The sequence below is a fragment of the Ornithorhynchus anatinus genome, chromosome X2, assembly GCF_004115215.2.
Source record: "Ornithorhynchus anatinus isolate Pmale09 chromosome X2, mOrnAna1.pri.v4, whole genome shotgun sequence".
Lineage (NCBI taxonomy): Eukaryota > Metazoa > Chordata > Mammalia > Monotremata > Ornithorhynchidae > Ornithorhynchus > Ornithorhynchus anatinus.
In genome coordinates this window covers 19,500,837-19,527,118 of record NC_041750.1, presented here as the reverse complement: position 1 = coordinate 19,527,118, position 26,282 = coordinate 19,500,837, and the positions used below count along the sequence as shown (strand labels likewise).

Here is a 26,282-nt window from a genome sequence, read left to right as displayed (position 1 = left end):
TCAATCAGTCAATCAGTGGTATTTATTGAGCAGTTACTGTGTGGAGAGCACTGTACTGAGCACTTGGGGGAGCAGAGTTGGTAGGCACATTCCCTGCCCACAGACTTACAATCTAGATGGGGAGACAGACAGGGAATACGTCAGTTATATTGTTATATTGTGCTCTCCCAAGTGCTCAGTACAATGCTCTGCATCCAATAAGTGCTCAGTAAATACGATTAACTGACTGATATTAAACCCATCCCTTCTTCCTTGATCATCATCATCAGTGGTATTTATTGAGCACTTACTATATACAGAGCACTGCACTAAGTACTTGGGAGAGTACACTACAACAGAGTTGGCAGACATGTTCCCTCTCCACAGCAAGTTTACAGTCTAGAGGGAATCCCTGATACCTGGATAGGGTGGGACCCCATGTGACATGGCATATTATATGACCTAAGCAATCCCTGAGAGACTGTAGGAAAATAAATAAATGTTTTCTATCCTTCTCACAACCTGTTTTCATTTCTCATGTGTTGACCATTTGAAAACACCCAGCTCTGGAGAGATGTGAAAGATGGGTCGAGGAATGTTCACATACAGGACTTTCTCTATTCTTTGGACAAATTTGTGGATTCCTTGGCATCGGCAAGACAACATTTAGGAGAAAAAATTGAACTGCATCAGGTGGATGTTGGCAATTACTTTAATGACTTACACAGCCCTTCTGACTTCATAAGAGCAGGTTAGTAATTGGTAAGAGAAAAAGTTGGCAATAATTAAACATTTGAAATGCATCTTAGAAAAACCGCATTTAATGTTGCATTCTCTTTTCTATTAGAGAAGGTGAATTGGGATATTATCCAGGACATGGAGTAGAGTTCAGTCCTATCTGGTTTTGGTTCAAGATGATTAACCTTGTTCTGGTTCAGAGAAGCTCATTAACTTCCGATTAATTCAGCCTGATGAAGGTGATACACTGGGCTCCATTCCTTCAGCCCCTTCAGGGCCACAGAGTAAACTACTGGGTCCTTTCCTAGTCCCTGGAACATTTACCTTCAGAAAGTGTCTGTCTTCTTTTTGGGGACACAGTCTTTTCCTTTATTGAATTTGATCAAATTCACTGAGATGGGCTCATCAGTTCATTTCTACAGGTATCACGCTAAATGAAGCCTATTCAATCAACCAATCATATTTATTGAGCACTTACTGTGGGCAGAGCACTTTACTAAGTACTTGGGAGAGTACAATATAACAGAGTTGGTAATAATAATAATAATGTTGGTATTTGTTAAGCGCTTACTATGTGCAGAGCACTGTTCTAAGCGCTGGGGTAGACACAGGGGAACCAGGTTGACCCACGTGGGGCTCACAGTCTTAATCCCCATTTTACAGATGAGGTAACTGAGGCACCGAGAAGTTAAGTGACTTGCCCACAGTCACACAGCTGACAAGTGGCAGAGCTGGGATACGAACCCATGACCTCTGACTCCAAAGCCCGTGCTCTTTCCACTGAGCCACGCTGTAGACACATTCCCTGCCCACAACAAGCTTACAGTCTAAATGGGGGTTGGACTTATAGTCGAGTGGATGGACTCATATAACTGGATTGTGAGAAAAAACACAGCTGACATCTAGGTATTTATTGTCTCCTAGTCCAGGCACAATCATATGCCTCACAAGATAATAAAAATAATACTAATGTGGGTACATTGTGCCGATTACTGTGCTAAGCACTGGAGCAGATATAACTAATCAGATCAGACACAGTCCCTGTCCCACATGGGGTTCACAATCTAAGAGGGAGGAGGGACAGGGCATTTACCCCCATTTTATAGATAAAGGAAACTGAGGCAGAGAGGAGGAGACTTGCCCAAAGTCAATAGCAAGCAAGTGGCAGAGCCAGAATTAAAACCCCAAACTTCTGACTTCCAGTCCCAAGCTCTTCCCACTAGGCTATATTGCTCTATCCAAAATGTGTCCTAAAGACTTTCTCTATACCTCAGGCATTAGTGTATGGAGGTTATATATTTGCAGAACAAGCAAAGTGATAAAGAGCCAAGACAAAACTCCATTCCAAAGAAAAACTGTCTTCCATACACTATAGCGATTTCAAGGGGAAGATTTAGGTTAAAAACAGCCAAGATTTGGGTAGGGAGTGTTTGAAGTTTTTACTATTGAGACCATAAAGGCAGGAAAAATCGCACCTTACGTTTCCATCCTACCTGCACTGCTGAGGCTCTGGCTTGGGTTCCTCCCCTTGCCCCTTGCCAGTCAGTGCTCTAGAATCTGCCATGAGGCTTCCCAGGTCAGCTGCAAGGTAAGGTTATGGGGAAGGACCTTCTTGCCAAATAGATTGGCCTGCTGAGAGTAGGAGCCTCAGGTTAGATTTGCCCTATGCTGATTCTGGTCAGAAACATAAATTTTCTACAAAGAAATCCTTTCCAGATTTCATCTATTGCCCGTTAAATTCAAAGTATCCCTTGATGACAGAGCTACAGTCAAATCACCCACTAACTCTACTGTGATTATTCTCAGCAAGCCTCTCCACTTTACACCCAAGTGTCCTTTGTTTCCAAAACAGATAAAGAATAGTGACCTATATTGGGGTGTCTGTTTTACAGGCAGCAACATTGAAGTCACGGAGAAGCTTCAGGAAGTATTGATTATTTGGATACAACAAATTGAACAAGTTTTGGCTGAAAGTGAACAAATGAGAAGAGAATCTGATGGCACTGGTCCTTCAGCTGAGCTGGAACACTGGAAGTCCAGGACAGCATTATTTGACAGGTACCGTGAGTGCAGACTTTTTCCTAAAGTTGAGGCATGGTTTTTTTGCAAGAGAAATCTCTTTTTTAACCTATTCTTAGAGAAGATTTGTTTTTCTCTTCCTCAAGCCTTTTAGATGAAGTCAAGAGTCCAAGAGTAATGAAAGTGCTCACTGTTCTTCAAGCAGCAAAATCTAAACTGCTAAAGCGTTGGATAAAGCTGGTAATCTTATAGATATGTAACAGAAAATGTGTAAATTTTTGTCCAAAAAGTTTATATTTTCGTAATAATAGCCATGAGTTAGAGAGTGGACTAGTGATGCCAATAAAAAATGGAATGGGTGGGAAGAGCTTTAGATTTGGTTTTTCTAGTCACAAACTATGAAGCTGAAAGCAGAAACAGAACTACAGGGCAATGATGATCCAAGGAAAGGCCAGGAAAAAACACCAGGGTATGATATTGCAGGGGACAGGTCACATGGGAGAAAATGCTCATGCTGGACAAAAACAGGGTCATTTTGCCCCTAAAAAAGCGAGTTCTTGGGAAGCTAGTTTTTGTTTTTTAATTGTATTTGGTAAGTCCTTACTATGTGCCAGAAACTGTAAGCACAGGAGTAGATACAAGCTAATTAGGTTGGACACAGTCCATGTCCCACACGGGGCTTGCAGTCTTGATCCCCATTTTACAGATGAGGTAACTGAGGCACAGAGATGTTAAGTGACTTGTCCAAGGTCACTCAATCAATCAATATCATTAAAATCCACCCTTTCCTCTCCATCCAAACTGCTACCATGTTAAACCAAGTGCTTATCCTTTCCCACCTTGATTACTGTATCAGCTTCCTTGCTGACCTCTCTGCCCTCCATGAGTCTGGGGGGGCGAAGGGGTGTAGATGAGACCCTCTGTGAGAGAGATCAGCAGGATGAGAGAGTGTAATTATTATTATGGTATTTGTTAAGCATTTGCTATTTGCCCAGCATCATTCCAATTAGTGAGTTAGATACAAGTTAGTCAGTTCAGTCCCTAACCCACCTTGGGATCTCAGTCTAAGTAGGAGGGACAACAGGTGAGAGCAGAGCCTGAGTAACTGATGGTGAAGAGGAGTGGGCAGGCAGAGAGTAGGTGGAGATTGAAGGGTAGTTTGACCAGGAGGGAGCAGAAGTTTTACAGACCATGGTGGAGTGAAGTTTACTATTAGATGCTCAGAGCAGAAGGGCTCACAAGATTTCATTTTCACACCACAGCATGAGAAATCTGGCTGCTTATTGTGCTTTTATCCCATCCAGGATAGCCGGGTGACCCATGCCTCCAATGAAGCCAAGGACAATGTGAAGTACCTTTCTACCCTGGATCGATTCTTTGGGCCCCTTGGACACACTGACCCGGTGAGTTGACTCTTTCCATGAGTGAGTTGCATGGGAGAGAGATGTAGCTTGGGCTAGTGGAAAGAACCCGGTCCTGGGAGTCAGAGCACCTGGGTTTTACCCCCAGCTGTGTGAATTCAGCCATGTCACTTCATTTTTTCTGTGCCTTCGTTTCCTCATCTGTAAAAGAGGGATTCAATATTTGTTCTCCCTCTTCTTTAGACTGTGAGCTCCATGTGGAACAGTGGCTTATTTGTATCTATGCTAGTGTTGAGTTCACTGAAGCACTTAAGTACTCAAAAGGAGGAGATCTGATACTGCTTCACAGAGTGGGCTGGACTGAGCTCCAAAGCTTAAGGCTAACAGGACCCCCAAAAGAGGAGACTCTTCTGTATTCCAAAGTCTCCCTTCCAGCCAGTGGGAGACAACTACAGGAGTGATAAACAGCACTAGGCAGCCAATTCCTGGACCTACAAAAATGGTTTCTGGGGGAGGGAATAACCCCAGGGAATTAAGCTTCAACTGAATTTTGACCAGGTTCTCCCTGAGTGGATTCTGGAGAATAATGATGTGGTAAATGAGGTATCTTGGAAAGAGGCATTAATTCCTTCCAACTTGCCCCAGAGGGAGAGACTGCACTCCTTCCAAGATGGAAGAACATTCTTCCCCTCTCCCAGCAGACTCCTGTATTGGTTGCAGTCTGCGCTGGACTGCTGGGATCATTTCTCTTCTGGCCAGGAGAGAAGAATCCTGGGGAGGGATTGCAGCTGGAGAATTTCTTCTCTGAGAGCAGGAACAGCAGGACGAAACAAAGTTGGGTTTTTGCTCCACCAGCGTGTCTAGTCTTGCCTGACACTTCTAGCATTTCTGTTGTTTTGGGAACATGTTCATTTTCTTCGCTCTCATTTCCTAGACCACAGTGGCAGAAAATATCCCCTGCCTGATGAACAGAATCCATATGATCTACGGAACATCTCGATACTACAATACCTCAGAACACATGACTTCTCTTTTCCTGAAAGTCACTAACCAGATGATCAATACATGCAGGATTTATTTAGGTCGAGGAATTTTAAACATCTGGGAACTTGAAAGGTAACACTGAATTCCAGTTTTTTGATGCTCCCTTGCTAATTCTTCCCAAATATACTTTAAAGCCCTGAGCCTTTTTACTTTTCTCTTTGATTTTCCATGAATTCATGAAAACATATGCCCTGACTCCTGCTTCGGGTGTTTCCAGGCACTGTTGTTAATAATGATAATAATAATAATTGTGGTATTTAAGTGCTTACTATTGTGTAAGTGGTTTACCATTGCCTCTTTCCACGCAGTAAACTTGAGTCTTCACCCTTAATCCTCTCCCATGCCACTGCTGCCCAGCACAAGTGAGTTTTGACTAGTAGCAGATTGCCTTCCACTCGCTAGCCACTGCCCAAGCTAGGAATGGAATGGATATGCCTCTGCCTTTCTCTCCCTCCTGTAGTTGAGACTGGTAGAGTACGGAGAACTCTCTAGGTGAAACACTGAGAGCGGACATAATAATAATAATTGCATAGCCAAAATAGGTTAATGGCCTTCAAGCAGCCATGATTTAATATAAAAGGACATTTATTCAGAAGCATTTCACTGACCTTGTCGTTTATTTTTCTTAGACCTGAACTGTTAAGGAGGATTCAAGAATGTGTTTATCTAAATGAGCAATACCAAGCAGAATTTCACAAAATAAGGGGAAAGTTAGGGGAAAATTCATGTGACAGACAACATGAATTCAGGTAATTTATTTGTGTTTCAAGTATTAACTGGTTCCAAATGCATTTCTCCTTTGCGGGAACTGGAAAAGGAGATAGTCTCCCTTATGCTCTGTGATAGATTCCTATATTCTCCCAGACTGATTCCCATGTGTTCCACCCCAGCCACCTCAGTCAGAACCTCTCTTGGGCCTCTGCGATTGGCTGGGGCCGGCCCAGGGCAGGGAATGTGTCTGTTCATTGTTATGACATATTCTATTAAGCATTTAGTACAGTGTACTGCACACAGTAAGTCCTCAATAAATATAATTGACTGTCTGGCACTCCTTCCCTCCCTCCCCTCACTGGAGTAAAGTTGCATTCATCTATATTTCCATTATCTCTATTTCACATTTTGGCAATTGATGGAATGGGAGGTTTCAATCATGTTAGATTACTACTCACCTTTGGTGCAGATGAGCATGTGGGGTTAGGGAGTAGAGGTGGAGAAGACACAATATTTTGCTTCCTCTTCTGGAAGAAGTTCTCATTGACCCCAGTATGGTTTAAACATTGTTGCAGTTACCCCTGTTAGTTTCATAGCCATACATTGCTGTAGCTTGAAATAGGGTAAGCAGTGAGGTGGAGTTCACCTTATTTCTGAAAGTGAGAATCAAGTTCTATTTTCTATATTTTGGGGTGCTTTTCATAATTTTGTCTTTTTTCTTAATCAGCGAGAATTACATATTTGGGAAATTTGATATGTTCTGTAAACGTTTGGACAAAATTTTGGATATGAGTAATCTCATGGAAAGTCTTTCGGATCTACAGAGTATTAAAATTGAGGGCATTGAAACAATAAGCCGTCATTCCCAGGACATTATTGCAAGTGCAAAATCAAAATCATATGATGTTTTGGACCACAGGAAGCAGGAGGTACTGCTAACCGTTATCAATACTCTCAACAGTTCCAAACTGTCCCCCCTATTGACGTGGAAACACCAGGGTACAAACCTTGATTGGATCTGGCTTTCCCTCCCACCCTGAGAGAAAGTAGTGGGTCTGGGAGGGAAATCAGTGCCTGTAAAAGCAAGGCCCTGCTGGGGTTAACAATGCCCCTGGCCTCCATCTCCCTCCAAAATCCAAGAGAACCCAGTCCTCTCCCTCTTCAAAAGCCCTCTTGAAATCCCATCATCTCCTGCCAACCTTCCTTGCTTTATTCCTGGAACCCCAAGTCTTATAAATCTATCAGCCATCTCCTCGGATAAGTACTTATTTATATCCACTGTCATCACCTGTGTTTATTCGTTTATTCAGTTGTTCACTTATTTACAGATAGAGTAATTAAAAGTACTATTTTTATGTCTGTCTCTCCCATTAGAATGTAAGCACCTTATCCTCAGGGAACATGCCATTTCTTGGTGCTTAGTAATGCATCACACCCATGGGGCACCCAGTAAATGCCATTAAAATTACTGCTCTCCTCCTCCTCCTCTTCCTCTTCATATTCAAAGACACTACCGATGCTGAAGTTCACCTATGAGTGCATGTGTGGCTGAAAAGGCAATGCTGGATCCACAGTTGCAGCCACATTAGGTTGACAAAAAGATTGCCCCTTGTGTTGTGCTTAATGTTTGTAGCCTGTGAGGCTGTTTTCTCTGCTGAGAATCAGTGTGGCTTAGTGGAAAGAGCAGGGGCTTGGGAGTCAGAGGTTGGGGGTTCTAATCCCAGCTCTGCCACCTATCAGCTGTGTGACTTTGGGCAAGTCACTTCACTTCTCTGTGCCTCAGTTACCTCATCTGTAAAATGGGGATTAAGACTGGGTGCCCCCTGTGGGATAACCATATTACCTTATATCTAGCTTAGAACAGTGCTTAGAATGGTGTTTGGCACATAGAAATCACTTTAATAATAATAATAATAATGGTATTTATTAAACATTTACTATGTGCCAAGCACTGTTCTAAGTGCTGGGGAAGATACAAGGTAATCAGGATGTTGCAGATGGGGCTCACAGTCTTAATCCCCATTTTACAGATGAGGTAACTAAGGCACAGAGAAGTTAAGTGACTTGCCCAAAGTCACACAGCTGACAAGTGGCAGAGCTGGGAATGTACAATACCATCATTATTCTATTAATACATGAGCGAGTACAGTAGCTATTTCCCTGAAGGTAAGGGGAAGCATTACCCCCAATTTAGGCACCTCATAAGATTTCAGACTGGCGGAACCAATTGACCTATACAAATTGGGTTCTAAATTTCCTCTCTGAGGGGTAGGTCCCCTCCTCACCCTTGGCCCACAGACTGAGTGGTTTACAGATTTAAAAAGATGAACAATGCATAGAGGTCCTTTCAGTAAATCATTGTTAATACTTTCTAGTTTGACAGAGATTACCAGGCCTTCAAGACCCAGATTGAAGAACTGAATGAATTGTTACAAGCATCTATCGATTCCTGGTTTGGAAAAATATGTACGGTAATGGTCTAATCACAGACAGAAACACCTAGTGACCGCTGGATTGACATGCATGTCGATGGGCAAATTTGAAGGCTACCAAGTCCCAGGGCTTCCTGCAGAGTCCTCTCAGGGAGTGGAACATCACACATCAATCATTCAATAAATCCATGGTATTTGTTGAACACATGTGTGCAGAGCACTGTATGAAGTATTTGGGAGAGTACAATAGATTAAGTAGACTCGATCCCTGCCCTCAAGAAGTTTACAATCTAGCACGCACATTATCCGAAGAAATAGCTTGGGCATTTGTGTATGGCATCACAAGGAGTGAGTACTACTATGCAAATTTTCCTTAACACAAAGTTTTACGAGAATGCAACCTTCAATAAATAGGAGAGCCATGTGTACTCGATCATGTTCCCAAACAAACCAGAATGACCTAATAGGAGTTAAGTGGAGACCCACTGTGAAATGTAAAATACTAGCCTCCTTTTTTTTTTTATTTCCCTGAGAATCTAGGCTTCTGGGAAAACTGGATAGATGTCTGCCCTGCCATAACAATTTAGAAGTGAAACTATTATGAAACCTTAATTTACAGTCCCTCCTCTCCACCACTCTTCTACCCTCCAGCACCCTAGGCCCACCTCTCCCCATGAGGGCAAAGGGGACAGTGACATCTCAGTAGTCTGGACCTGCGGCCTGGAGAGTTTGTTTCCAGAGACCTGTGTCTTTGAGCAACAGCATGGCCCAGTCATGGTGGTTTGATTTGTTTTTGTCCAAATAATTCCTATGACTCTGGATCTCTGGTGCCTTTTGTCTTAGCCTGACTAAACCCAACCTGAAGCAGGTGCTTTGGAGCTGGGGGGAAAAGAGGGCAGGGAGGAATGGCTCAGGGAACCGAAAACTGCTCTAAGAAATGGTGGCAGCCAGGATGACTACTTACAGCTCTTCCGTGGGCCAAACTAGATGAATGGGATGTTGCTCACCAGCAGGAAGTACCAGGAAGCATCAAAGTAGACAGATTGGAGTTTCTCAACCTGTTTCACTGGCCACTCTAGGCAAAGGACTAAAAACAGGCATCTTGGGAGCTGAATGAAAAACTCCTTAGCAATCTAACATTAACCCAGATTCTGCTTTCATTTGCTCTTAGACTGAACAGATGCTGGGAGTTTTGGTGAAGCTTGAACAACTCCATCCAGACCACACTGACCTCCGAGGAAAATACCAAGTAGCCATACAACAGTATAGCCAAGATTTGGAAGTGGTTCGAAAATCCTACCAGAAACAGAAAAATAACCCTCCTATCCCTCACAATGTTCCACCGGTGAGAATCAAATTAAAAATAAACTTTGCTTTTGTCTCCTGTAACAGACATTCATGTAACAGACACAGGCTTCTCCTTGCTCAGGCCCAGTTGGATCTACTCATCTCTCCTCAAAAATTTATCGATGGTATTTATTAAGTGTTTATTCTGTGCAGAGCTCTGTATTAAGGGAGAGTACAATTCAACAAAGGTGGTAGACAAAAAGGCAAAACATAAGGAGATGGTCACCCTCTGGATACCACAGTGAGCCACGTAGGTTGCTCCCAAGGAGAAGTACTATATTTACTCACATAATTTTCCCCATACCAATTTTTGAGAAGGAAATTAAAGATTTCTTTTTGAACCACATAATTGGAAGTAGTGCTAACCACACATTTGGCCAGAGTAGGATGACCAGAAAGATGAGACCATGGACAATACAGCGGAAGTCAGGGGAATTAATTCACTAAATGCTTTATTGTAAGCCAACACTTGAGAGAATGCAATTGAAGTAGGAGAAAGACTATCAAGTGCTCTCCTACCTTCCTCTTCCTTCTCCCCTCTTTTCCTCCTCTTTTTTCTGCTCCTCATTTCTAGATTTAATTCCCAAAGTAATTGCCCCTCCCCTGTTTTGGTTTGCAAAAATTATACAAAAAGTAGTGCAATTATGTGAGTAAATACTGGAGCTGGTTGGGCACAGTGATTAGCTGGGAGGACTGAAGAATATTGATTAGCTGGAAATAATGAAATTCAGTGATTGGTTGGAAGGATTCGAGCACAGAAGTAGTCTGGTAGGACTTGAATGTGGCTACCTAGAATGGAGTGAAATGCCTGGCTGCGAAGAATGTTGCATGATGTTAGGCTGGAGCGTTTGGAACATGACAATTGGCTGGAATTGGGGGTTTGGGAGGCAGAGTGCTTGGCTGGGAGGAATAAGCATAGCAACTGGCTATTCATTACATCATGCCACATGCTGGCATAATGTGGATGACTTCACATGTGTCTTGAATCTGGATTTTTTGATGGCCAGTATCGGTCACCCTAGTTACTGTTGCTGGGCTCCACTGGAGCCCTCATTGCTGCTGCCGTCGCCACCATCTCCACCATTGATCCTTCTACAGCCTGTTTTTCCTGACTTTCAGAGTCACAAAGCCAGGGAGTTGGGGAGACAGGTGACAGTGGAGGAGGAGGGGAAGGAAGGAGGTCAGTGGCAGAGAAGGAGGCTCTCAATGCTCTGAAGACCATTGTCAGCAATGACTGTTAAGAAAAAGAATAGAAATCTAATAGAGAGGTCGGGGAACCTAGAAGATGGTGGGGCTGGGGGCTGGGGGTGGGGATACAGGAAAGGGACAGGAAAGCCAGGGTCAGGAATCTGGGGAGAGGTGGGTGAAGAGGAAAGGAGATGGAGGGAGGTGCATGTTTTCTTAGTAGGAAAATTCACAGAAGCAGAACCTTGAGTGGCATCCACTTTGAGAAGAGAGATGCCTGCTCTGGGCTAAATAAATTTTCATACAACCAAAAAAGGTAGAAATTGAGGGAACAAACCACTTACTGTTTTCTAATGAGGGAAACAACATCTCAAATCTTTCTTTATTTCAGGTATCTGGGAAGATATTGTGGTCGCGGCAGTTGTTTAGAAAAATAGACCAGCCGATGAAATTTTTTAAGAATAAACAGGAAGTTTTGAAGGTTGGAAACATATACTATCTCAAAGGTTCTCCAATGGAATATATTAACAAAATTCTTATCAAATGTTTCTGATAATGTCTTTATATTGTCTTTATAATGTCTTGGGACTGTGTCCTGTCCAGTTATCTTGTATCTCTCCCAGTGCTTAGTACAGCACTTGGCACATACTCAGTAAATCCTCTAATAAATCTTTAAATCTAAAAAATCTTTATATCCTAATAAAGAAATATAATGGGAAGACTTGGTAATTGGAAGAATAATGGATAAAAATTGTATCACAAATTGAAAGAGGGAGCACACAAAAAATAATAATAATAATAATAATGGGTATTTGTTAAGCACTTACTATGTGCCAAGTACTGCATATGTGCCAGGATGGTGGAATAAATTGAAAGACTCGTTGAAACAGTCTCAAATAATGTTGCATAGGGACCACCACAGAGAGACCAACCGGCGTGGTGGGCAGTGATCACTAAAAAGCTCTGGATGGAACAAATTCATTAGTATATAAGAGAACTCTCTTCCGGACCCAATGTGGAAGGATGTATCAGTCTTTTCAGTCACACAGGAAAACATGCATGGTCTCTCACCTTCAGAACCAGTGTGCTCTAGTGAAAAGAGTACAGGGCTGGGTTCTGATCCCGGCTCCGCCACTTGTCTGCTATGGAACCTTGAACAAGTCACTGAACTTCTCTGGAACTCAGTTTCCTCATCTGCAAGATGGGAATTCAATACCTGTTCTCCCTCCTACTTAAAGTGTGAGCCCCATGTGGGACCTGATTATCTTCTGTTTACTCCAGAACTTAGTACAGTATTCGGCACATAGTAAATACTTAACAAATACATAATTATTATAGTATTAGTAGCACATCTTTGAAAATGTAGGACTGCTATATATAGAGAGATATAGATATATAAAGATACAGATCTATATGGTTTTGCAATATAGACTGCAGAGTCCAGTTGGGAACCAGAGAAATTCAGTGCTTCAAAGGGAAGAATCCTGGTTTTTTTGTTTGTTTTTTAACAAAACAGATGATCCTATCATCCTGCCTTTGATACCAAAGGAAAAAACAGAAATCGACAGCTGTAGTGATACCCTCACTTTCTCTCTTTCCTGATCTCTCCCAGTTTCTCCCCAAATCCTATCCTGCCACCAGGCAGTCTAGACTTCGGTGGCTTCTTCCCATTACCTGGGCAGCAATGGGATAAGGGGACAGTACTAGGAAGCAGAATAGCCAATCGAGTGGATGTGCTGATGTCAAATTCTTAGGGAGGACTCTGAGGTGGCCCAAGGCTCTAGGAAACATTTAAATCTTGACAATATGCATGTGACCCCCGAAGTTTGATATTCATCTTGCAGACTCCTCTGAAAAATTTTTAAAACTTACCTGCCCCAGGCAAACCCGAGTCATTGTGTAAACTACTAGAGTCATAATTATGCAGTAATATCGGAATATGATTTCTAATACAGTGTTTTGGGGGGTGTTTTTAAGATTCCAGAAATGAAGAGAGTGATTTGGAATTATAACAAAATGGCAGCTGTTCTCTTAGAATATGAACTGCTCTGCTACAGAGCATGGTGCAAATGTGCTGATAGAATGAAAAATGGGCTCCGGGCATCATTGTTGGTCAAACATCCTGAAACAAAGGTATGGTGAATGGTGAAAATAAGGCTTTGGAATCTGGAGTCATGCTTAGGGATTGTGTGCTGGTCCCTCTGGGCACTGTAGTGGGTCAGAACACCAATCAGTTTGATAGAGTCTGCAACCAAGGGAGGAGTGCAGGAGAACAGAACCCTTTAGCCAGAGAAAGATCAGCAGATGCTTGCATCTCTGGGGCCAAACCCTCTGTCAAATTAGGCGTTGACACAGCTGTCAAATGTTTGAGTACTTATTTTTGAAGGAACACATCCCTGGGCAAGGGTAATCTTGGGTTCACCACCAGAATGGCTGTGATTCACTGAATTCATTTGAAAAGCAGGAGGATACAATGGGTAGGTAGTCACCTCTTAACAGCGAGAGCTGTCCCCAGACATGGGCAGAAGTGCTGTGTTGTGCTACTGGGCAATCACACTGAGGGAAAAGTCATCCACATGAGAGGGATGGTAAGAAGTAGTGTGCTCTAGTAAAAAGAGCATGGGTGTTGGAAGATCTGTGTTCTAATCCTGGCTCTGCCACTTGTCTGCTACGGGACTATGGAGAAATCACTTAACTTTTCTGAGCCTCGATTTCCTCATCTGTAAAATGGGATACCTGTTCTCCCTCCTTTCTAGACTGTGACCCCTATGAGGGACAGGAACTGTGCAAGACTTGATTATCTTGTATTTATCCCACTTCTTAGTACAGCGCTTGGCACATAGTAAGTGCTTAACAAATACCACAATTATTAGCAATAGGTATTTTTCCCTTTTGTTTGTTTCGAATGTACAACCCTAAAGATTCAGAGGACTTCTCCTTGTCCTGCTGTGGGATTTGGGGAATAGCAATTCTGTGTTCACTCTGTCCACACACTTCATAATTTTGTATATTTAAATCATGTCCCCACTCCACCTGCATTTCAAACTGAAAAGGCCTCATCCTTCCAGATTCCTCTCATGAAACAGCTGTTTCTCATCCCCCTGATTAACTATAACTTATGATTTGCACATTCTATTCATTAACTCTGGTATTATATAATTGATGTCCATGCTTTTCCCCCGTATTTACCTGAAATATTGGGAGTAAACTCTGAGTTTCTCTATTTCTGGATAATTCAGTACTCCTATGTGTGACCAAGTTTTTACTAAGAACATTGTGCATGTGATATACTTTATTCTTACCCAATTTTTTTTGTTTGGTTTTGGCATATGCAGGAATTATTTGTGAACTTGGATCCTATATTACTTGAAGTATTTTCTGAAATAAGATACTTCAAGAAAATGAGCTTAGAAATTCCAGATGTTGTCCTCGATATGTGCGCCAAAGGAGAACAGATTAAAAGACAACAAATGAAGTCAGTAAACACTTTTCATCTTTGAATAACCCATCGTTTTCTTGATCATTTTGGCTCCTTTTGTGTCCTCTGGTTCTATTAAAAACTAAAACTACTGCACTCCTGGAGCAAGAATAACCCCAACATTTTCTTAATTTCTTTTTCGTTCTACAACTACCTGCCACTCACCAAAACTATATTCCAAAAAGGTTCTAAAACAGAACACCAGGGCATGGGCAGTGGTGTAGGGGTTGCCAACCATCCATGAATTGAGGGACCATCCATGAAATTTACCTAAAATGGAGTGTGTCCATAAAACCCACAGAGCATGGGCCTGGGAGTCTGAAAGTCATGGGTTCTAATCCCCGCTCTGCTGCTTGTCTGCTGTGTGACCTAGGGTGAGTCACTTCACTTCTCTGTGCCTGAGTTACCTCATCTGGAAAATGGGGATTGAGACTGTGAGCCACACATGAGACATGGACTGTGTCCAACTCAATTTGCTTGTATCCACCCCAGTGCTTAGTACAGTGCCTGGAGCATAATAAGGGCTTAACAAAGACTATCACTATTATATTTTGATATGTTCATGGCAGTGGTGACAGGCTTCATTGTGCCCCTATTTCAGCCTTTTTGGCAGTAGCTGCAGTGGGCACAGCTGTGGGAATTTTACAGATGGTTGGAGCCCAAGGTGCAAAATGTTTAGATATTTTGTAAAAGGTAAATTGCGACTGAGAAATGTACAATTAATGTCATTGATGTGAGTTTTTAGGCCTTTTTATTTTTTTATTGCCACCCCAAAAAGATAGACTGGGACCTTTAGAACAAATTGGGAAATCTGCTACTGTTCTTAACCAAGGTGACCTGAGCAACTCCCTGAGACTCAGCACAAGAGGTTCCTTTGAATTGGCAAACCCCAGCTGTGAGGACAAAGCTTTCGGGGAGGAACTTGTCTGTTTATTGTTACAGTGTACTCTCCCAAGTGCTTAGTATAGTGCTTTGCACACAGTAAGCACTTAATAAATATAGAGAAGCAGCATGGCTCAGTGGAAAGAGCCCGGGCTTGGGAGTCTGAGGTCATGGGTTCGAATCCCGGATCTGCCACTTGTCAGCTGTGTGACTGTGGGCAAGTCACTTAACTTCTCTGTGCCTCAGGTACCTCATCTGTAAAATGGGGATTAACTGTGAGCCTCATGTGGGACAACCTGATTACCCTGTATCTACCCCAGCACTTAGAACAGTGCTCTGCACATAGTAAGCACTTAACAAATACCAACATTATTATTAATAAATATGATTGAATGAAGAAAGGAAGGAAGAAAGGAATCACCCAGGTAAATGCCATCAGCCCTTTCTAAAGCTTAGGGCAGAAACTTACCCCTCAGAAAAAGACTGTCTCTGTTAGCCTGGGTAAAGAATAATCATCATAATAATAATATCATAGTATTTGTTAAGTGTTTCTATGTGCCAAGCACTGGGCTAAGCACTCTTATAGATACAAGATAATCAGGTGGGATACAGTTCCAGACCAACGTAGGGCTCATAGTCTAAGGGGGAGGGAGAACAGGTATTTTATTGCTATGTAACTGCTTTGTAATCTTGGGCAAGTCACTTAATTTCTCTGTGCCTCAATTCCATCATCTATAAAATGGGGATTAAGACTGCAGGCCCCATGTGAGACTTGGACTGTGTCCAACCTGATTAGCTTATATCTGCCGACTTGTACATTCCAAGTGCTTAGTACAGTGCTCTGCACATAGTAAGCGCTCAATAAATACTATTGAATGAATGAATGAATACCCCAGAATGCCTGGTACATAGTAAGCACTTAACAAATACCACAATCATCATTATTATTCAATCATATTTATTGAATGCTTACTGTGTGCAGAGTACTATATTAAGCGCTTGGGAGAGTACAATACAACAATATGCAGACACATTCCTTGCCCACAGCAAGCTTACAATCTGGGGGGGGAGGGGAGGGAGACAGACATTAACATAAATAAATTACAGATATGTACATAAATGCTGAGGGGCTTGGGTGGGGGGAAGAACAAAGGAAGCAGAAGGGAGTGGGAGAAGAGGAAAGGTAGGGCTTAATCAGGGAAGGCCTTTTGGAGGAGATGTGCCTTCAGTAAGACTTTGAAGGCAGAAAGAGTAACTGTCTGCCAGATTTGAGGTGAGAAGGTGTTCAAGACCAGTGGCAGGACATGGGCAAGAGGTCGGCGGCGAGGTAGGCAAGATTGAGGCACAGTGAGAAGATTAGCATTAGAGGAGTGAAGTATGTGGGCTGGGTTGTAGAAGGAATGTAGTGAAGTAAGCTTATTATTATTATTAATATTAATAATAAATAGTACAATTATTTTACAGATGAGGAAAGTAAGGCATAGTGATGTTACGTGACTTACCCAAGATCACACAGCAGGCAAGTGGCAGAGCTGGGTTTATTCTAATAGAATTCAGGCCCTCTGCTTCTCAAACCCATGCTCTTTCCACTTGGCCACACTGCCTCTCTAAAACTGTAATAATTGGAAAAACAAACAACATTGAAAACACATTCAGGAATGTTTTTATTTCAACCTAATTATATATTTTTTGACCTTCTATTGTTCCTTCTTTTGTAGCCTTCAACATTTTTTGGTTAATTATAGGAGTTTTTCAAATGGTGTTCCTCTCCTGTTGAAGCCCCTGATCAAGCCATTTCTGGGGCAAATCGAGAAAGCTCTCAGTCCAGGTTTGACTCAGCTGTCTTGGACCTCTTTAAATATTGATCAATGTACGTACCTTTGGTTTCTTAGAGGAAAATAAAGTGACATTATTTTCTATCTTGCAACGATTACAACCTTTGAGAATATTGTACTCTCCCCAGCGCTTAGTATAGTGCTCTGTATTCAGTAAGCACTCAGTAAATACCACTGATGATGATGATAGGGTGACCCCCGACAGAATGAAAAACACCAAATCCTGCTTTGTTGAACACACACACACACACACACACACACACACACACACACACTTCCAATCTGAAAAGCAGACTGCCTGGTATAAAACTGGAAAGATGGCCACTGTAGGCAAGGAAGTGGGGAGGGACATGTGTCCTTTCCAGGAAAGAGCAGGATGGAGAGGCTCAATGTACCACTCCTAATAGCCCCTCATCCAAGTAAAATTACTGGGGAAGGAAAAGTGAGGGGACTGTGGTTCCCAGGAGGAGAAGGGGCATGGTCAAGTGCAGCCCAGAAACAGGAAAACCCCTGAAGCTTTCTGGTTGGGGAAACAGAACCCCAAATCAATCAATCAATCAATCAATCAATCAATCAATCCTGTTTATTGAGCTTTTACTGTGTGCAGAGCACTTTCCTAAGTTACTGAGAGAGTACAGTACCACTGAGTTCATAGACATGTTCCAGGCCCACAATGAGCTTACAGTCTAAAGGGGGAGACAGACATTAATATAAATCAACTATGGATATGTACATAAATGCTGTGGGGCTGAGGGAGGGGTGAATAAAGAGTGCAAATCCAAGTGCAGGGGTGACAGAAAAGAAAATGGGAGTAGAGGAAGTGAAGGCCTAGTCAGGGAAGACCTCTTGGAGGAGACATGAGATTATCCCACCCAAAATGGAACTTCTGGCCATTTTGCTAATGAAGGTCTTATTTCACAAGGTATAACTAGTGGTAGGTTGATAAAATGTCCCAAAATCCACTTGATTTTTACAATGCTAGAATACTTGTTAGCCTTCATAGGCTATTCTGTTTTGAGGTTTAATAATACCACTGTGTGAGGAATGGGATGAAAATGTTTTGGATTACTTGGTTCCAGGTGGTATGAACCAGAATTCCTCATGATTGAACAAGCTTTCTCTCCAGGATCGGACTCTCCTATACATATTCATCCTTATACTCAAGACTTTTGGGAAAACTGTACTTTTATATTTTTCCAGAAGGGAAGTTGGAGCCTGTATAGCCTGTCCCAAACTTCTCCCCTAATGGGGCCCCACAGGATATACTCAATCCCTTTAAGTCCTGTCCTGGGCATCTCCTCCCACTGTTTTTCCCTTCTCTAGGAATATGCCTGACCCTGCTTCCAGACATATTCTTCTTTACATGGAAAACCAAGTATTATTGGGAATAGGAATGGGCTATGTTATGTGTTCTCATTTTTGGTTTATTAGTCATTGAGAGAGTGCATCATTGCCAAGAAGAAGTGAAACAAATTGTGAAAGATGCTGTGGACACCCTTGAGTGCAGAATTGAAAAAATTCTGCAAGAAGCAGCCAACACGATACTAGTTGATTTGCCCCAAGAGGAGCCTATTGAAATTCCTGATTTTCTGAAGAGAACAGAGACTCGGATTGCTGCAGTGGCTGAAAGACTGTCTCAGTAAGTAGTTCCCTAAGAAATATCTAGATTTGAAAATGATTTTAAGATTCCCTACAGTTCTGAGTTGGCTTAGATCCCTTCAGCCCCCAGTATTTTACTCCCAGTGTGTCGGGCCTTTTTTTTTTTAACTGAATAAGTACTCCTTACCACAGTTTTCTCCTTAAGATTTCATTCATTATGTTTGGCACAATATGGCAGTGGGGAGAATTTTTTAAACCTGTAATTTAGTTGAATACTTAAGAAGTTTCCTTGTTATGTTCAGAGACCATGTCTGAATGAATCAGGCTTATTTATGAAAAAAATTTGTCCAAAAAACTCTGTTTGATGTCCAGATCTACCTAGAAGGCTAAAGCTGAGTATCCACTTAGTATTAAAAAGGAGAATGTCATTTGGCACTCCAAGCTAAACAGCATTGTACAGGCTTACCTCAAGATGTAACAATGATACAAAATTAGGGTTGTATTGTGAATATCTGGTCTATGAAGAACATTTTCCCATAGACTCACATGCAATTAGGATCTGTTCCAGAATCAGACCTGTCACGATAGCCAAGTATTACAAGTGAGTAAAAATTATCCTGAAAGTCCCTCTCCACCTATTTGTCCCCTTATCGTGCCCTCGCCCCTTTTCCTGTAGCTTTCCTGCCCTCCCCACCTCCCCACACTCTATAATTTATTTTCATTATTTGAACTTCAATCATTACAATGATTGTTGCTCTAGGCATGGGCACCACTGCACCGTTCCTCCTTGCATCCCCTTCCCTGAGTGGAGATTTGCCTCTCCACAATGGCCAAAGACATGGGCGCATGAACAGGGATGGACAGGGTATGGGAGGAGACTGCATTCTTCTGCTCATCCCACTCCAATCCATCCATGTCCCCGTTCCTACACCCCAAACTGGGCAGGGAGGGAGAGCTACAAAGTCCGAAAAGCAAAGGATGAAGTGGAGCCACACCCAAAGCAACAGCTGAGGTAAATAAGAAGATAATGAAGGCCTTATCTGGGGGTTGTGTGTGCTATGGATTGCCTTAAACCTGGGCACTTTTGTAAGTCCACAGAATTTGGCATGGGCTTTGGCTCTTTGGTTCTGTGCTATTTGCCCTACTTGTGTCCAGGAATGTTGTCCCAGAGCTGGCGTTGTCTCTAACCACAAAGGTCTCTGCCATGTTTTGGACTGCAGGTTCAGTTCTAATTTCTGTCGGGTTGATTCAGGAGCAGATGCAAATACTTGGCAGGCCCGGTTTTGTTTGCACCTCCAAGTTTAGGAACCCCCTGATTCACCCAATTGCTCCAGAACCATTGCATTCCCTTCCCAGATCCTTGTTCACACAAGCTTCATTTCCAACAGGTAGGCACTTTCAGTGCGTGATTTCCCTCCTTCCTACACTCTCCCACTCCCCCACCCACATGGTGGAGCATCCTGAGGCTGTTGCTTCATTTGTTTACGATCTGATGGTGGCTCTGATTAGAGTAGTTGATTATAACCTGAAACTACTTTTGGCAGACAGAGTCAACAAGTAGAACACTATATGTATGAAATGATAAACACTCTGAAAGCCAGACTGAAGCTGCAAGACAAAGCCTATCTCCAGGTAAGATCTAAAATGAAAACGCTTCACATTTCTAGCCGTTAAAACAATTAACTTTTGGGGGGGAACTACCGAGATTTGCATGCTAATAGGGTTGGTTTTTTCCTATCAGGATTCCTTTGCCTGTGCACATCCAGATGCAAAACTGAAAACCCGTTGCCAGGAATGTTTGCCCTGTGGTTTCTATAACCTGATGGGGCAACTCTGTCAGAAAAATACTGACTCTTTGATCAAATGTATGTATCAACTTTAAAAATTCTGAATCCTGTACTTTATCAAATGTTTTAAAAAATTTTTATGAGGGACTCTCTTTTTGCTAGTCTCACTTTATATTTTTACCTAGGCACTAAAGCTTCATTAGATGTTTTAAAACACCGCTTACACACTGGAAGTGAAAGGTCTTCAGGGACCAGCTTCCAAAATGATGGAAGGGTTTCTCTTTTTAAAGCTGAAATTCAATTGGCCATTCCAAACGTGGTGATGCAACCAAGTCTGGATGATTTCCAGGTAAAGAAAGAGGAGGGGTGATTGGACGAATGTCTGAACTCCGCTGGGGGAGGATGGGACAGGGGACCCATTCTGAGGGAACATTCATGAGTGAATATGAATGAAGGGCTGGTGGGAAGAGGGAAGGAGATTCACCAAATCAGCCAAAGTTCCACCCCAGCTGTGGACACTCAGCACTGAGTCTCAGCATGGCCTCAGAAGAAGACAGGGTGTAACGTCCCAGTGGAAGGAGCTCCTGTTGTGTCTGTCACTGTCCTTTGTCTTTCCTTGAGTGTCCATTGCAAATCTCTGTTTTACACTTTGAAACTCCCTAAGGCCAGAGAATGAGTCTTATTTATTCGTCATTTTACTCTTCTCCAGCACTTGGTTCAGTGCTATGCACACAGTAGATACTTATTAAGCACCACTGAATGTATAGTAGAATGAATGTATGAATCAATCAGTGGTATTTGTTTAGCATTTACTATGTGCAGAGCACTGTACTACGCACCTGGGAAAGTATAATAGAACAGAGGATTGTGTCAAAGAAATCAAGGTATAGGAGTGTTTCCAGAAGAGGATGGCCCAGAGGGTCAAAGGTTTCCAAGAGCTCAAGGCAGAGTAGAAGTCATTAGATTTAGCAAGGAACTGGTCGTTGGTGACCTTGGGGAGAGAGACTTGTCAAACAGACAATTTAGAGGACTAAAACTTGTCAAACAGAGAATTTAGAGGAAAGGAAGTGGAGGAAGATGGTATTTAGACAGGAATGGCAGGAGGGAGATGGGATGATAATTGGATGCTATCCTGGGGTCAGGAGTGGGTATTTTTAGGATAGGAGATACTTGGGAGTGTTTGAGCCCTTGGAGAGTGAACAGGGGAAGATAACGGTCAGGGATGGGAGAAGACTGGCCAAAAGAGTTTTATATGGTGAGGAGGGATAGGTTGGAGGTGCAGATGGAGGTGGGGGGGGGATTTTGAAATCTCTTGAGAGAAGGCTGGGATGGATGAGAAAATGAATGGGGAGAGAGGAGTGGATTGGGAAGATGAGGGAGAGATTTGGGGAAGTTCACACCTGATCATTTCTATTTTATCAATGATGTATATGGCAAAGGTCATCAGGGATGAGAGATTGGGGGGGGGCGGGGGAATTGAGGGTTTAAGGAGGTAGTTAAAAATCTGGAATAGATTTGAGGGCAGTAGGCATGATAGTCAATATGGAGAATCAATGGAATTTATTGAAAAATTACTGTGTACAGAGCACTATACTTAGCATTTGAGAGAGTATAATACCACATAGATGGTAAACACATTCCCTGCCCACAAGAAGTTTATAGTATAGAGGGGGAGACAGATATTAAATTATGGCTATATAAGTAATGATAGTATTTGTTAAGCACTTGCTATGTGTCAAGCACTGTTCTAAGTGCTAGGGGGGATACAAGGTAATCAGGTTGTCCCACATAAGGCTCAGAGTCTTAATTTCCATTTTACAGATGAGGTAACTGAGGCACAGAGAAGTTAAGTGACTTGCCCAAAGTCACACATCTGACAAGTGGCAGAGCCGGAATTTGAACCCACAACCTCTGACTCCCAAGCCCGTACTCTTTCCACTAAGACACGCTGCTTCTTTATAATAATGAGGGTTTTTGTTAAGCGCTTACTTTGTGCTGAGCACTGTTCTAAGCTCTGGGGGAGATACAAGGTAATCACATTGTCTGACATGGGGCGCTCAGTCTTAATCCCTATTTTACAGATTTTACACTGAGGCCCAGAGAAGTGAAGTGACTTGCCCAGTGCCACACAGCTGACAAGTGGTGGAGGCGGGATTAGAACCCACAACCTCTGACTCCCAAGCCCGGGCTCTTTCCACTAAGCCAAGTTGCTCTGTGGGGCTGAAAGTGGGGTGAAATGCTTAAAGGGTACAGATCTAAATGTATAGGCAACACAGAGGGAGGAATAAGGGAAATGAGGTTTTTGTTGGGGAAGGCCTCTTGGAAATGTTGCTTTAATAAGGCTTTGAAGGTGGAGAGAATGGTCGTCTGTCGCATATGAAGGAGAAGGGAGTTCTAGACCAGAGGAAGGTCATGGGCAATGAGGTCCATGGTGGGATATTTGTGATCGAGGTACAGTGAGTAGGTCCGCATTAGAGGAGTGAAATGTGTAGTCTGGGTTGTAATAGGAGTTCAGCAAGGTAAGTGGGGGAGAGCTGATTGAGTACTTTAAAGTGATATGGAGCTTTTGTTTGTTGTGAAGGTAGGTGACAACCACTGGAAGTACTTGAGGGGTGAGGAGACATGGACTGAATTTTTTTTTTTTTTAGAAAAATGATCCGGTAATTAGAGTGAAGTATGGACTGGAGAAGGGAGAGGACAGGAGTCAGGGAGCTCAGCGAGGAGGTTGTTGCAGTAATCAAAGGTGGGATGCAATAAATGAGAGCATAGTAGCTGTGGAGTTGGCAGGACAAGGGAAATATGAAATTGCTGATAATTAAATCCCATAAAAACAGGAACTAGGGGCATACATGGAGGTTTGTGAGTGGTAGGATCCAGAGTAACGAAAAGAAACGCTTTACCCAAAAGAGGGCAAGCAGTTGCAATTCATTAACATAAAAAGTTGTACAGCTGAAATAGCAGGTTAAAGACAGGTTTGGAAAATTTATGTATAAGAGTAACATACTTGGTTAATAGACATAAAGACAGGTGGTAAAGGGGGAAATACAGGGTGTTAGATGGGCTACTGAGAAACAGCATGGCCTAGTGGGTAGAGCACAAGCTTGGGAGTGAGAAGGACCTGGATTCTAATCCTGCCCCTGCCACTTGTCTGCTCTGTGACCTTGGGCAAGTCACTGTACTTCTCTGTGCCTCAGTTGCCTCATCTGTAAAATGGGGATTAAGACTGTGAGCCCAGTGTGGAACAGGGACTATGTCTAACCCAATTACCCTGTATCTACTCCCCCACCCCCAAGCACTTAGTATAGTGCCTGACATAGTAAGTACTTAAATACTATTATTATTATCATCATTATTATTATTACTACCCCTACCCACAAGAATGGGGATGCCCAGGATAACAACCATCACACAGTTCCTCCAGACATCCTGCTACCATGGCCAGAGACAGAATTCTGGATTGGATGGATCCATTGGTCTGGCTCCATTTTGGCTTTACTTATCATTTTCTGTTTTCACATATTTCTCCATTTAGAGTATGTCATTTCAAATTAGGAAATTTGAAATCACAACTTTTGATCTCAAGATAGCTCTAAGCTCTAACAATACTTCAAATATATAATTGTGATCTTTCAATTTTATACAAGTTTACACTTTCAGATGTTTCTTTCAGGGGGCTGTAAACAAAGCAGTCAATCTGATACTTCTGATGGCCAAGGATATCCCTCTGTGGACATTTCCTCATCTACATTATAGACAACAGCAGGTAAAAGGTGTTTTTTTCTTCAGATTTGAAAGTATGAAATGGGTTCTTTTTTTACATTCCTTCCATTGGTCACAATTCTGGGTTTCTGGAGACCTCCCTCCCTGCCAAAGTCACGAGCTTCTGCCCTCCTCTTCCCCTCCTCTGACCTTGAGCCACTACTTATCCAGGGGATAAACTGGTGCATGTTTCACCCCCCTCCCTCCACTTCCTCACTTCCCTGCCTTGTACATATCTCATCAATCACTTGGCCACTAAGGCAATAATCTCCCTTTCCTGGCAGAAACATCAGCAAGCTCATCACAGTATGCAAAGCCTGGATCTAAATACTTGAGTATTTTAAAGAATATCATCAATAAGGGAGTGATTACCTTTATCATGGGCCTAGAGTTATTTGATTTTGTGGGTCTCCAACCTCATTATCCTATCATGCTGCATACAGTGTAATATGATGAGATCATTATGTCACGCTGCTTTTGCCATTATTAGATTGCACTACTATTGCACCATTTCAAGGTTCTTGCAGGGTTAAATCCACAAGGGCCAAACCAAATGCTGCTCCTTTCCTTCAACCTGCCCCCATCTCTTAATTAATCAATGGCATATTTTGAGTACTAACTTTATACAGAGCACTGTACTAAGGATTGGGAGAGTACAATACAGTTGTTAGATGTAAAGCCAGGTAGACCAAGTCTACCTGGTCTACCTGTAGCACACACAAGCAACACATAGAAACACCAAGTGTATAAGGGATCCCCTTGCTTACAGCAGCTTGGACCAGTGTGGAAAAATCGTTTTCCTTTTGGCATTTTTCTCTTTTGCACCCTCGATATAAAAGCACATTTAAGCGATGGTAGGTTTTTTTGTTTTTTTTTTTTAAATACTGACATTAACGTGGCTGCCATTCCATCTTTTAAAAGAGCTGTTTTGTCCCTCAGATTGAGCAGAGTGCTACCATGGAGCTGAGTGATGACAGTAAAATCACCAAGATGGGGGTCTTGAAACCTCTGGATAAACAGATCAGTGAACACAAGGATATTAGCAAACTTGTTATCCATTTCAGCACAGTAATTTCCTCTCTTAAAAATACCACAAAGGATCTTCTGAAGAACTTTTCTAAATTCTCAAGCATTTGGAACCAGGTAATGTATTCACCAAAGAAAACTTGACACCCTACATTGTACAGGGCTTCCAGAAAGGCTGGTGTTTATAGTGTTTTTGACAGTCCACTTTCTCCTCTGAGGGGTGAGGAGTCAAGTGGAAAAAAACAAAAGTGGAAAAGTCCAGAATAAAGGAAATGCCAGGTTACCCAAGGAAGCTCCACTTATCCTTGATTTTTGAACTCTATGTCTGGGGGTTTTTCTTCCCATTCCACAGCATCTTCTGGGTTCTGAAGCAGCAGAGGTAAATTTTTTGCTTTCATTACTTTGGGATCAGTTCACTAAGCCTTCACCTGAGCCTTTGTCCCCAGAGCCCCCACATCTCCTGGGGACTAAGGTTTAGGAGGCCTCTTCTGGACAGTAAGTTTCCACTCCACCAAACCTGCTCACTGTCACTGTGGGTTCAGGCATATCACTGCTCTCTTTTCCACCCACAATGGTCAGCAACTACCTAGGTATCTCTGCTCTAGACAGTTGACACAAGGGTAGCTGGGAGAGGCAGAAAGAGGTTACCAGGTTCTCTACTCTGCTTCTGGCTCCTTAGAGACAATTTTATATTTCCCAAACACAATGAAAGAGTCAAGGCTGGTAGCTGGTAAAAGCCCCATCTATCAATCAATCGATCAGTAGTATTTATTGAGCTCCTACTGTGTGCAGAGCTCAGTCGTAAGTGCTTGGCCAGTGCAGTGGAATTAGTAAACATGATCCCTACTCTCAAGTAGCTTACAGTCTAGCAGGGGAGAAATGCACTAAAATCATCAGCCAAGATGTTTCAAAACAAAACTCTCAGAAAGAGCTGAAGGAAGGAAAGGCGGGGGAGGAACTGTCAAAAGCAATCCAAACAATTAGCAAAACTTAAAAATTGTATTTACTTTTGTAGGATCCAGAAGAAAATGTAAAAGAATTTCTGGAAACCAACCCAGGAATATATGAGATCCACAGCCAAATCAGTACCTTTGCTGTAA

At 42.5% G+C, this 26,282-nt stretch overlaps 1 protein-coding gene and 1 non-coding gene across 4 annotated transcripts in view; both read left to right on the top strand.

Annotated features, from left to right (window-relative positions):
- LOC100083401 (dynein heavy chain 5, axonemal-like) overlaps positions 1-26,282 on the top strand; it is a 116,822-nt gene that overhangs the window by 10,624 nt on the left and 79,916 nt on the right. For 2 of the 3 annotated variants that reach the window (XM_029053083.2, XM_029053085.2), the window contains exons 6-25: positions 544-730; positions 2,610-2,775; positions 2,883-2,976; positions 4,041-4,139; positions 5,032-5,213; positions 5,771-5,890; positions 6,580-6,781; positions 8,228-8,323; positions 9,456-9,629; positions 11,208-11,297; positions 12,794-12,949; positions 14,152-14,291; positions 16,895-17,046; positions 18,443-18,650; positions 20,155-20,242; positions 20,352-20,475; positions 20,583-20,746; positions 24,068-24,160; positions 25,096-25,299; positions 26,198-26,278. In XM_029053083.2, the coding sequence (XP_028908916.2) occupies positions 544-730; positions 2,610-2,775; positions 2,883-2,976; positions 4,041-4,139; positions 5,032-5,213; positions 5,771-5,890; positions 6,580-6,781; positions 8,228-8,323; positions 9,456-9,629; positions 11,208-11,297; positions 12,794-12,949; positions 14,152-14,291; positions 16,895-17,046; positions 18,443-18,650; positions 20,155-20,242; positions 20,352-20,475; positions 20,583-20,746; positions 24,068-24,160; positions 25,096-25,299; positions 26,198-26,278 (2,820 nt within the window). Of the gene's footprint in view, positions 1-543; positions 731-2,609; positions 2,776-2,882; positions 2,977-4,040; positions 4,140-5,031; positions 5,214-5,770; positions 5,891-6,579; positions 6,782-8,227; positions 8,324-9,455; positions 9,630-11,207; positions 11,298-12,793; positions 12,950-14,151; positions 14,292-16,894; positions 17,047-18,442; positions 18,651-20,154; positions 20,243-20,351; positions 20,476-20,582; positions 20,747-24,067; positions 24,161-25,095; positions 25,300-26,197; positions 26,279-26,282 lie in introns of those variants that run through there. The other variant, XM_029053086.2, reaches the window with a different exon arrangement.
- MIR1400 (microRNA mir-1400) lies at positions 19,441-19,545 on the top strand. Its single transcript, NR_034868.1, is given in 1 exon segment — positions 19,441-19,545. It is a non-coding gene; the product is annotated as a microRNA mir-1400 (primary transcript).